We start from the raw sequence: 12,983 nt of genomic DNA, 5'->3' as shown, positions 1-12,983 counted from the left end.
CACTAACCGATTGTCCATCTTGTATTGACCTACAGTGGACAAGTCCACTCGTCATTTATGCCGTCATAATAATGTCATAATTACGCCACTACAAAACTAAGGCAAATTGAGACTATGATGAGTCCTGTGTTATTTCCGGTTTTATTTCCGGGATTGACTATTGAAACTCGCTCTGTTACGATCTTCAATGGCAACTTTAAGATATTACAAAACAATAAACAGAGCAGCAAAATTATTATTATTATTATCATTATTATTATTATTATTATTATTATTAGCTAAGCTACAACCCTAGCTGGAAGAGCAAGATGCCATAAGCCCAAATCCCACAGGGAAAAATAGACCAGTGAGGAAAGGAAATAAGGAAATAATTGATAAAAAGGTGTCCCACCTCTAGAAAGGATCACTCCTATATTAATTGAATTAAACTGGCTGCCTATTTAAGCTAGAATAGTCTTTGTACAATGACTCCAGTTATTAGAACCGGACGTCCAAAATACCTAAGAGAATTGTTACATATTGTACTGCCAATAAATTGTCTTGACACGAGAATAGTTACAGATGGTTTCAAGTTAATGGAACCAAGATACATGTCAATTTCCTTTGGCCGCTGCAACCTCACCATCTTTGTAAGCTAAGGAGGGGGGTTCGGGGGAGACTATAGGTCTATCTGCTAAGTCCCCAACAGCCATTTCCTGGCCCTCCTTGGTCCTAGCTTGGGCGGAGAGGGGCTGATCATATGTACATATGGTCAGTCTCTAGGGCATTGTCCTGCTTGATAGGGCAATGCCCCTGTCCCTTGCTTCTGCTATTCGTGAGCGACCTTTAAACCTTTACAGTCGGTTCTATAGCTTTAAAATATGCGGCCCCATGACTATACAATAAGCTCCCCCTAGGCATTCGAAAGACTGAAAATATTAAGCCTTTCAAGAAGAAAATGAAGACTTTTTGGTTTCCCAAGTGCATCGATACTATATAGATTTGACAACAAACACGGAATAGGATGCGTGATACTCTAAATACCTAAGATTGTGTACGGCATACAGATTTGTAGGTCCTGTAGAGCGAAGGGTTCCCCTGTGTGAGATAGGACCAGGAAACAGTCTTTAATGTGAATTAACCTAATATATAAACTAGAACTAGAAACAAATGTTAACATAAGACACATGAGTGACAAACATAGGCTATCTGAACCAAGAACAAATAGTAAATTTGGTGAAAGGACTTTTAGCTACTGTGCACCTAGACATAATAATAAACTGCCAACTGAAATGAAGGACCTAAAGGGAGCAACTGAATTTAATAAGAACCTAAAGACATTACTTTTCACAAGATCATATGATTTGGAAGACGCTACAATCAAAGAATTGTATAAGTTATAATGAAAATGTTTCGTTAGATGATTAATATGGACCCGCCCAAGAAGTAGTTCACTCGACTTCAGTGGAGGGTTGGATTTAAACCCAAAACAAGTAAACAAGTATATCAATATGGTTAAGCAAAATATGTATATTTGCTTCGAGCTAATACACTTAGTAAATAAATAAATCAAAAGGTTACAGCACAATTCAATAAAGGGGCTGATATAAAAAATACAGCAGCTAAATTTGGGATTACCAATATATTTTTTTTCTTTCACGACTTCATTAAACGTGGGGCTTATTAAGAACGCAGAAGCTAAATTTGGGGTTACCAATATAAATTTTTTCATGACTTAATTCATCTAATGTATATAAATTTGATTCATAATGTGTATCTTCCAAAAAACATTTTCTTTCACACACACACTGACCACTGTACCACCCATATACCTCCTTCCCCACAAGGAGCAAGTATTCGTAACGGCCTTGGCTACACACAGCAACACCCCCCCACCCCCACCTACGACCTAACAGCTGTTCATACCTGGTTGGAAATTTGTTGCAACTTATTACGATAATTAACAATTAAGCACACAATATGCATCTAAAATTGATAAATTGATAGGTGCGGGTACTGCATACATACATACATACATACAAACATACATGCATACATACATACATGAATATTTATCACTAACATTCGGTTCAAATCTCTGCTTGATGGTCCACTCGGGCACACTATTCTATCAAATTTCTCTTCCTATTGTTTTGTTAAATTCTTATAGTATATATATCTATTTTAATATTGTTACTGTACTTTTAAATATTTTAGTTTTCTTTGCTTCCTTTCCTCGCTGAGCTACTTTCTCTGTTAGAGCCCTTGGGCTTATAACATCCTGCTTTTCCAACTAGGGTTGTAGCTTAGCAAGTAATAATAATAATAATAATAATAATATTTTCCCAAGGTTGAATTCGGTATTAAATGCCATTGTGGTTGAAATTTACATACGTATATACGAGGCTCAATACTACGCAGTACTCTAGAAGTTTTGTTCCAGCTGTGACCAAGTTGTGGAATGATCTTCCTAATCGGGTGGTTGAATCAGTAGAACTTCAAAAGTTCAAAGTTGGAGCAAATGCTTTTTTGTTGACCAGGCGGACATAGTCTTTTTATAGTTTATTTATGACATATTTGTTTTTGATGTTGTTGATAGTTTATTATATGACATGTCTGTTTTGACGTTGTTTCTTATTTTAGAATGATTTATTGTTAATTTGTTCTCTTCATTTATTTATTTCCTTATTTCCTTTCCTCACTGGGCTATTTTTCCCTGTTGGAGCCCCTGGGCTTATAGCATCTTGCTTTTCCAACTAGGGTTGTAGCTTGGATAGTAATAATAATAATAATAATACATATTCATCTTTTTCTTAACGAGTTATAAGAAAGAATGAATACGATGAAATTTGACTCCCAATTCCCTCTACGAGTTAGGACAATTTAAATATCACGAGACTAAAAAACAAGTCTCCATTGAACATGAAATTGAACATGTGCCAAAACCGAAGCACAAATAGTACATACATATACATATACCAAAGGCACTTCCCCCAATTTTGGGGGGTAGCCGACAACAACAAGAAACAAAACAAAAAAGGGGACCTCTACTCTCTACGTTCCTCCAGCCTAACCAGGGACTCAGACGAGTTCAGCTGGTACTGCTAGGGTGCCACAGCCCAACCTCCCACATTTCCACCACAGATGCCCCCTGTGGCCGCGGGGGCATAAAACAATTAGAATAGCGCCAACGTTATCCCTGCGTGTCGTAAGAGGCGACTAAAAGGGACGGGACGAGGGGGTCTGGGAACCCCCTCTCCTGTATAGAAAATCCTGTGAGACAGCAACCAATAGTAAGTGGACACAAATTTCGTAGTTACTTACTTTACTTTTACGGGTTTATTTCTCTCCCTCCATCAGACAAAGTCTGTTCAGGCGGGCCTTGGTGTGTGAAAATAATTTCTTTCCAGTTAATATTTTGCTCTGTATCTTATCAGTTATTTCGCTAGCCTTTGTATTCAGGCTTAATAGTTTTCAGGTCACTGTTATAACACTTTCTAAAAAGATAAGTCTTCAGGTTTTTCTTGAAAGCTGCCACATTTTTGCTATTCTTGACATCAAGTGGAAGGTCGTTGAAGGTCATCAACCAATATTTTGTGTACTGAAGAAACTTAGGTATTACTTATAACCAAATTAGCTTCACAAATCAATGCCGGAGGTAATTTGCACATGAAAGTATTTATCGTCATTTTGAACATTAAAAAAAAAACACTTCAAAAAGTAAGTTAACAATTATCTTTACATTTAAGTAACAGGGTTGAGTAGGCCGATGTGGTAACATCCCTGACTGGTGAACGCCAGACTAGGGTTTGAATTCCACTCAAACTCGTTAGATTCTTTGGTTGTTGGAACCTCACCATCCTTGTGAGCTAAGGATGGGGGGGGGGGAGAGCCTATGTCTATCTGTAGTGACATTAGCAGGCCATTGCCTGTCCCTCCTTTGTCCTACCTTCGTGATTGCTTGGTCCCCTACCCTCAAGCTACCAGCGCTGCTGTAAGAGTTAGACATGCCGATGACCCACATAGACTATTTGAAAACAGTGTGAATCATGCAATAGGAAGAAGAACGTTTAGTTATGCTGCACCGAGACTCTTCAACGACCTTCCACTTGACGTCAAGAATAGCAAAAATGTGGCAGCTTTCAAAAAAAACCTGAAGACTTATCTTTTTAGAAAGTGTTATAACAGTGACCTGAAAACTATTAAGCCTGAATACAAATGCTAGCGAAATAACTGATAAGATACAGAGCAAAATGTTAACTGGAAAGAAATTATTTTCACACACCAAGGCCCGCCTGAACAGACTTTAGTGTCTGATGAAGGGCGAGAAATAAACCCGTAAAAGTAAAAGTAAAGTAAGGAGAGGTAGCTTGGGCGCTGATCATATGTATATATGGTCAGTCTCTATGGCATTGTCTACTCGATAGGGCAATGCCCCTGCCCCATGCCTCTGCCATTCATGAGTGGCCTTTAAACCTTTAAAAATTGAAGACGTGTTTTTCCGCCTTCCCACCTTGAGCAAAACTGCAGGTAACAATCTTTGCTTGGCAGACCGAAAACACTGACAAACAACCAATAGTACTTATAATAAGTGTCTTGCCATACCTAATGAGGAGATTACAGTTGTCTGTCGACTGCATTGAGAGAGAGAGAGAGAGAGAGAGAGAGAGAGAGAGAGAGAGAGAGAGAGAGAGAGAGAGAGAGAGAGAGAGAGAGAGAGAATGTGGCAACGAGCTTCACAATAATTCCATCATGCAATTGAAAATACGTTGACCCTCTCTCTCTCTCTCTCTCTCTCTCTCTCTCTCTCACACTCTCTCTCTCTCTCTCTCTCTCTCTCTCTCTCTCTCTCTCTCTCTCTCAGGGATCAACAGCTTTTAGACGAATGGGATCTTAACTGAGAAATTAATCAACCAATATAGCCAAGAACTGTATAGAAAATTGGATATTTTGGATAAATTAAAGCCAAGAACTGTATAGAAAATTAGATATTTTAGATAAATTAAAGCTAAGAACTGTATAGAAAATTGGATATTTTGGATAAATTAAAGCCAAGAACTGTATAGAAAATTGGATATTTAGGATAAATTAAAATCAGGGAAATAAACCACCAGTTAGATTGAAGGATTTGGACTGGAAAATGGATTTAAATCCACATGAATGGAAGGATTACTAGTAGAATACTTACAAGGGGTCACCATAGCAAATTCTTAGAAAATTGTAATTTTGAGATAAGGATTTACGATGGGGTAAGTAAGCAAGCAAGCAAGTAGGCAGGTAAGTAAGTAATGAGTAAGTGTGAATCATGCAATAGGAGGAAGAACGTTCAGTTATGCTGCACCGAGACTCTTCAATGACCTTCCACTCGATGTCAAGAATAGCAAAAATGTGGCAGCTTTCAAGAAAAACTTGAAGACTTATCTTTTTAGAAAGTGTTATAATAGTGACCTGAAAACTATTAAGCCTGAATACAAATGCTAGCGAAATAACTGATAATGATCCATCCATATACCAAGGCACTTCCCCCAATTTTGGGGGGGGGGGGGGTAGCCGACATCAACAAAGAAACAAAACAAAAAGGGGACTACTCTCTATGTTCCTCCAGCCTAACCAGGGACTCAGCCGAGTTCAGCTGGTACTGCTAGGGTGCCCCAGCCCAACCTCCCACAATTCCACCACAGAGGAAGCTTCATAATGCTGAATCCCCTACTGCTGCTACCTCCGCGGTCATCTAAGGCACCGGAGGAAGCAGCAGGGCCTACCGGAACTGCGTCACAATCGCTCGCCATTCATTCCTATTTCTAGCACGCTCTCTTGCCTCTCTCATATCTATCCTCCTATCACCCAGAGCTTTCTTCACACCATCCATCCACCCAAACCTTGGCCTTCCTCTTGTACTTCTCCCATCAACTCTTGCATTCATCACCTTCTTTAGCAGACAGCCATTTTCCATTCTCTCAACATGGCCAAACCACCTCAACACATTCATATCCACTCTAGCCGCTAACTCATTTCTTACACCCGTTCTCACCCTCACCACTTCGTTCCTAACCCTATCTACTCGAGATACACCAGCCATACTCCTTGGACACTTCATCTCAAACACATTCAATTTCTGTCTCTCCATCACTTTCATTCCCCACAACTCCGATCCATACATCACAGTTGATACAATCACTTTCTCATATAGAACTCTCTTTACATTCATGCCCAACCCTCTATTTTTTACTACGCCCTTAACTGCCCCCAACACTTTGCATCCTTCATTCACTCTCTGACGTACATCTGCTTCCACTCCACCATTTGCTGCAACAACAGACCCCAAGTACTTAAACTGATCCACCTCCTCAAGTAACTCTCCATTCAACATGACATTCAATCTTGCACCACCTTCCCTTCTCGTACATCTCATAACCTTACTCTTACCCACATTAACTCTCAACTTCCTTCTCTCACACACCCTTCCAAATTCTGTCACTAGTCGGTCAAGCTTCTCTTCTGTGTCTGCTACCAGTACAGTATCATCCGCAAACAACAACTGATTTACCTCCCATTCATGATCATTTTCGTCTACCAGTTTTAATCCTCGTCCAAGCACTAGAGCGTTCACCTCTCTCACCACTCCTTCAACATACAAGTTAAACAACCACGGCGACATCACACATCCCTGTCTCAGCCCCACTCTCACCGGAAACCAATCGCTCACTTCATTTCCTATTCTAACACATGCTTTACTACCTTTGTAGAAACTTTTCACTGCTTGCAACAACCTTCCACCAACTCCATATAACCTCATCACATTCCACATTGCTTCCCTATCAACTCTATCATATGCTTTCTCCAGATCCATAAACGCAATATACACCTCCTTACCTTTTGCTAAATATTTCTCGCATATCTGCCTAACTGTAAAAATCTGATTCATACAACCCCTACCTCTTCTAAAACCACCCTGTACTTCCAAGATTGCATTCTCTGTTTTATCCTTAATCCTATTAATCATTACTCTACCATACACTTTTCCAACTACACTCAACAAACTAATACCTCTTGAATTACAACACTCATGCACATCTCCCTTACCCTTATATAGTGGTACAATACACGCACAAACCCAATCTACTGGTATCATTGACAACACAAAACACATATTAAACAATCTCACCAACCATTCAAGTACAGTCACACCCCCTTCCTTCAACATCTCAGCTTTCACACCATCCATACCAGATGCTTTTCCTACTCTCGTTTCATCTAGTGCTCTCCTCACTTCCTCTATTGTAATCTCTCTCTCATTCTCATCTCCCATCACTGGCACCTCAACACCTGGAACAGCAATCATATCTGCCTCCCGATTATCCTCAACATTCAGCAAACTTTCAAAATATTCCGCCCACCTTTTCCTTGCCTCCTCTCCTTTTAACAACCTTCCATTTCCATCTTTCACTGTCTCTTCAGTTCTTGCGCCAGCCTTCCTTACTCTCTTCACTTCTTTCCAAAACTACTTCTTATTCTCTTCATATGACTGACCCAGTCCCTGACCCCACCTCAGGTCAAGCTGCCCTCTTTGCCTCACGTACCTTTTTCTCTCTATATTTTTCATACTTCTCTATGCTATTACTCTGCAGCCATTCTTCAAAAGCCCTCTTTTTCTCTTCCACTTTTACCTTCACGCCTTCATTCCACCATTCACTGCCCTTCCTCATGCTGCCTCTAACAACCTTCTTGCCACATACATCACTTGCAATCCCAACAAAATTTTCTTTTGCTAACTTCCACTCCTCCTCTAAATTACCAGTTTCTCTTACTCTCACCTCGTCATATGCCATTTTCAACCTTTCCTGATATTTACTTTTTACCCCCGGTTTTATTAGCTCTTCAACCCTCACTAGCTCCCTTTTACATCCACCTACTCTATTCCCCCACTCTTTTGCTACAACTAATTTTCCTTCCACCAAAAGATGATCAGACATACCGTTAGCTATACCCCTAAACACGTGCACGTCTTTCAATCTTCCAAACATTCTTTTAGTTATCAACAAATAATCCATTAATGCCCTTTCTACTACTCTTCCATTTGCCACTCTTACCCATTTATACTTATTTTTATCTTTCTTTTTAAAAAAGCTAGCACTTATTACCATCTCTTGTTCAACACACAAATCTACCAGTCTCTCACCACTCTCATTTTCACCTGGTACGCCATACTTCCCAATGACACCTTCTACCTCTCCAGCGCCCACTCTAGCATTTAAGTCACCCATGACAACTACATAATTCCTTCTACCCAGTCCTTCTACACACCTAGTTAATTCATTCCAGAACTCATTCCGCTCTTCTTCACTTTTCTCACTACCTGGCCCATACGCACTGACAAACGCCCAACATTCCCTACCCAACCTAACCCTTACCCACATTAACTGGAAAGAATTTATTTTCACACACCAAGGCCCGCCTGAACAGACCTTTAGTGTCTGATGGAGGGCAAGAAATAAACCCGTAAAAGTAAGTGAGTAAGTAATGAGTAAGTAATAAGCATGCAAGCAGGCAAGCAATTAACAAGCTAAGTAAGTAGGCTGGTAAGTAAGTAATAGGAAGTAAGTAAGCAAGCAGGTAAGAGAGCAATACATTTGACGAAATCTGAAGTACATTCTTTTGTTTTTAGAATCACCAGCATAATGTCCACAGATTCTGCTATTCTTAATTCATAATATCTGTTCACCTCACATAAAAGGACACAATTTGGTAGGTAGTAGGCTGACTGATCACAGCAAAAAAAAATAGTTGCTATACGCAAAATGATACAGCCGGAGGTAACGCGAATACATTTGCATATTAGATTCATAACATTTAATCTCACTTCTCCCTTTACGGAAAAAATTGCCCTTTTAATCAAAAGTTTCTTCGCACAGTTCACAGCCGGACAACACTAGTCTGTCTTGCCTGTTTCCAGCTAAAGTGGACAAAAGTGTTTATCCCCAAATTGGCCAAGTAAAAACAAACAAAAGGGTTTCTATACTTTGCTGCTAAACATCAAATGATACGCCACTGTTGATCACAAAAACTAACAAACAAACATAATAAAAGTTGGTAAATATTCCCAGTAAAAAGTAATTTCCTATTTTTATTCAACATCCTAAATGTTCCGTAAAATGCTTAGTAAGTTGTTGTTGTTGTTGTTGTTGTTGTTAAGCTAAAAATGTGGAGCCAAGCACATGAAGATCAAGGCACATATCCCTAACACTTGGTTCAAGTCTCTGCCCAGCCAGAAGCTATTATCATAAATGAATTCTCTCTTGAGGGTCCACTCAGGAACACTATTCTATTAAATTTCTCTTCCTATTGTTTTGTTAAAGTTTTTTTTATAGTATATGTATTTATTCTAATATTGTTACTGTACTCTAAATATTTTAGATAAGCAGAAAAAGATAATTTAATGGATGGTAGAAGGAAGACAGGCTACAGTGAAACTGGGCTTGGATGACATCAAGAAAGTTGGATCTTGTATTTAGAATCAAATTAACAAATAGAGATATGGGCTCAGAAAGGTTAAAGGAAGGCTTAATAGAAGTGACATTAGATCTGCAATGGATTCGGAGGGACTGAAACACTTGGTGATTTCGAAGGCCCAAGATAGAAAAAGGGAAGTGGTAGAAATATGAAAGATAGAATGGAAGTGCAGAGTAATGAAAGAGACAGGATTAGATATTTCATTATATAGACAGTCAAAATAGTAAGGCGTCGAAGGCTCAGTTAAAAAGACTAAGTGCTTTGGTCAAGTTTTGCAAACAGAAATGATCAAGATCATGGAGACGGAAGAAAGAAAAGAAAGAAAGAAAGAAAGAAAGAAAGAAAGAAAGAAAGAAAGAAAGAAAGGAGAAAGAAAGAAGGGAGTGAACAGTATGTTAAAAGGAAAAAAAACATTTAAGATGTATTGTTTAAAGAAGTGCAATGAAGACAAGATCGAAAATTAATACAAGTGGCCTTATGTAAGTAGTGGGAGTTGGTTACATATTGAGAGGGCAATTTTATAAACTGAGAACAGTGAAAAAAAGTTTGGATAAAGTTAATAAACGTAAAAAAGTGGCCGTGTTGATATTTTGGGATGTACTTGGATGGAGTGAAGGAAGCTCTGGGTGATAGGAGGATAGATGTGAGAGAGGCAAGAGAGCGTGCTAGAAATAGGAATGAATGGCGAGCGATTGTGACGCAGTTCCGGTAGGGCCCTGCTTGCGTGCCTCCGATGCCTTAGATGACCGCGGAGGTAGCAGCAGTAAGGGATTTAGCATTATGAAGCTTCATCTGTGGTGGATAATGTGGGTGGAGGGTGGTACCCTAGCAGTAACCAGCTGAACTCGGTTGAGTCCCTTGTTAGGCTGGGAGGAACGTAGAGAGTAGAGGTCCCCTTTTTTTGCTTTTGTTTCCTTTGTTGATGTCGGCTAACCCCCAAAATTGGGGGGGAAGTGCCTTGGGTATATGTATGTATGTATGTACTTATTGAGATTTCGGTGGAAAATAGGAGACGAGTCAAAAGCCAGGATGAAGTTGGAATAGAATTGTTCATACTACAAGCAAATGAATGTATCTTATTAGTAGAGAGAGCACAGAATGCAGGAATTAAACCTGCTTTAATGATGTTAATGTTTTTAAAATATTTCATTTCAAGTGTTCATTACTTCTTATATCGTTTATTTTCATATTTCCTTTCCTCACTGGACTATTTTTCCCTGTTGGAGCCCTTGAATTTGTAGCATCTTGCTTTACCAACTATTGTTGTAGCTGACTACTACTACTACTACTACTACTACTACTACTACTACTACTACTACTACTACTAATAATAATAATAACAACAACAACAATTTGGTCTATAGACACTGGACACAGGATGGACATTTGGAACTGGCAGGAAGAATTTAACCAAAACATGAAGTTTAGTTTATAAAAGTCATTCAAAGATTGAATGATATTTCAACAACCTAAAAAGCAGGAAGGTTCGACTTTTAATGTTCTCACACACTCAAAAAAAATATATTGTTTAGTTAACCACTTGCCTAAAATTAATGCAATGTATATCAGTAGCTCGATTTCTGCAGAGAGTTGGAAAGAGAGAGAGAGAGGAATGGCCAGCCATGATTGTCCAACCTCCTTGGGGTACGCCAACTGCATGATGATTATGAGGATTATCTTCCTATGGAGTCTTGTGGTCTTCAGAAGGCCATTTTAGATCGAACTCCCAGAAAGATTCTTATCTTCATGACTGTGTTCAACCTCTGAAAAAGAAAATTAATTAATATTCTGGTAATTTTATTCATCAATATAATCAGTCACTTCATATACAATAACATTTATAGTATCAAGAGAGAGGAGAGAGAGAGAGAGAGAGAGAGAGAGAGAGAGAGAGAGAGAGAGAGAGAGAGAGAGAGAGAGAGAGAGAGAGAGAGAGAGAAGAGAACTTTGTTACAGCATTAGTAGCTAAATGATTATTAGAAATATAAAAAATTGAGAAACAAATACATCAGGAAACTCATTTTCCAAAACCAAACTTTAAAGTTATCTTATTAATTTACTTATAACTTTTTTTACTACTTTTTTTTTTGCTGCTTCCTCCGGTGCCTTAGATGACCGCGGAGGGTAGCAGCAGTAGGGGACTCAGCAGTATGAAGCTTCATCTGTGGGTGGAAATGTGGGAGGTTGGGCTGTGGCACCCTAGCAGTACCAGCTGAACTCGGCTGAGTCCCTGGTTAGGCTGGAGGAACATAGAGAGTAGAGGTCCCCTTTTTTGTTTTGTTTCTTGTTGATGTCGGCTACCCCCCAAAATTGGGGGAAGTGCCTTTGGTATATGTATGTATGTACTACAACAACCAGGTTTCATGTTCCTCGTTGATCACAAGGTGCAGGACGCTACAATATAATTTCTAAAACGTTTATTGTCAATAGTTACCTCGTATATAAAAATTTGATAAGTATCAAATTGTATCCTAAGTAGCAGGAATAAAATAATGTTTAAAAAGCTATATGCAACAAACTACCAATGAATGAGATAAAAGGAAGTATAAGCTACATAAAGCATCGAAATTTTAAGTGTTAGGGAATAGATTTGTGGACAAATACGAACGAAAACGTAAATAAAGCATCGAAATTTTAAGTGTTAGGGAATAGATTTGTGGACAAATACGAACGAAAACGTAAATAAAGCATCGAAATTTTAAGTGTTAGGGAATAGATTTGTGGACAATACGAACGAAAACGTAAATAAAGCATCGGAAATTTTAAGTGTTAAGGAATAGATTTGTGGACAAATTACGAACGAAAACGTAAATAAAGCATCGAAATTTTAAGTGTTAGGGAATAGATTTGTGGACAAATACGAACGAAAACGTAATAAAGCATCGAAATTTTAAGTGTTAGGGAATAGATTTGTGGACAAATACGAACGAAAACGTAAATAAAGCATCAAAATTTTAAGTGTTAGGGAATAGATTTGTGGACAAATACGAACGAAAACAAAGCTATATTAAACAAGCATGGGAGAGAATTTGTTATGGATATTGAATATATGGGAGGAGGATTGGTATTAAATACACGGGTTTAAAATTCAGGTCAACATTACAAAATACCTGGGTAATGTTGCTCCCAAACTTTAATGCTAAGGACAATTACAGTGATCAATTCAACACGTATCCTCCCACCCCACCTCTCTCTCTCTCTCTCTCTCTCTCTCTCTCTCTCTCTCTCTCTCTCTCTTCCTCTTTAAGTGTTGAATATGGGGAAGGGTTTGAATTATTTAGCTTTCGAAGGACAATTCTCTCTCTCTCTCTCTCTAAGTGTTGAATATGGGGAAGGGTTTGAATTATTTAGCTTTCGAAGGACAATTCTCTCTCTCTCTCTCTCTCTCTCTCTCTCTCTCTCTCTAAAGTGTTGAATATGGGGAAGGGTTTGAATTATTTAGCTTTCGAAGGACAATTCTCTCTCCTCTCTCTCTCTCTCTCTCTCTCTCTCTC

At 38.8% G+C, this 12,983-nt stretch overlaps 1 protein-coding gene across 1 annotated transcript in view; it reads left to right on the top strand.

Annotated features, from left to right (window-relative positions):
- Positions 1 to 9,773: 9,773 nt before the first annotated feature.
- LOC137635994 (tropomyosin-like) overlaps positions 9,774 to 12,983 on the top strand; it is a 9,744-nt gene continuing 6,534 nt past the window's right edge. Inside the window, exon 1 of the mRNA XM_068368448.1 lies at positions 9,774 to 9,879. Within this exon, the coding sequence (XP_068224549.1) occupies positions 9,774 to 9,879 (106 nt within the window). The remainder of the gene's footprint in view (positions 9,880 to 12,983) is intronic.

This window comes from Palaemon carinicauda, unplaced genomic scaffold, assembly GCF_036898095.1.
Source record: "Palaemon carinicauda isolate YSFRI2023 unplaced genomic scaffold, ASM3689809v2 scaffold209, whole genome shotgun sequence".
Taxonomy (NCBI): Eukaryota; Metazoa; Arthropoda; class Malacostraca; order Decapoda; family Palaemonidae; genus Palaemon; species Palaemon carinicauda.
The sequence above is the reverse complement of the archived record's forward strand: the minus strand, read 5'-3'. Positions and strand labels throughout refer to the sequence as shown.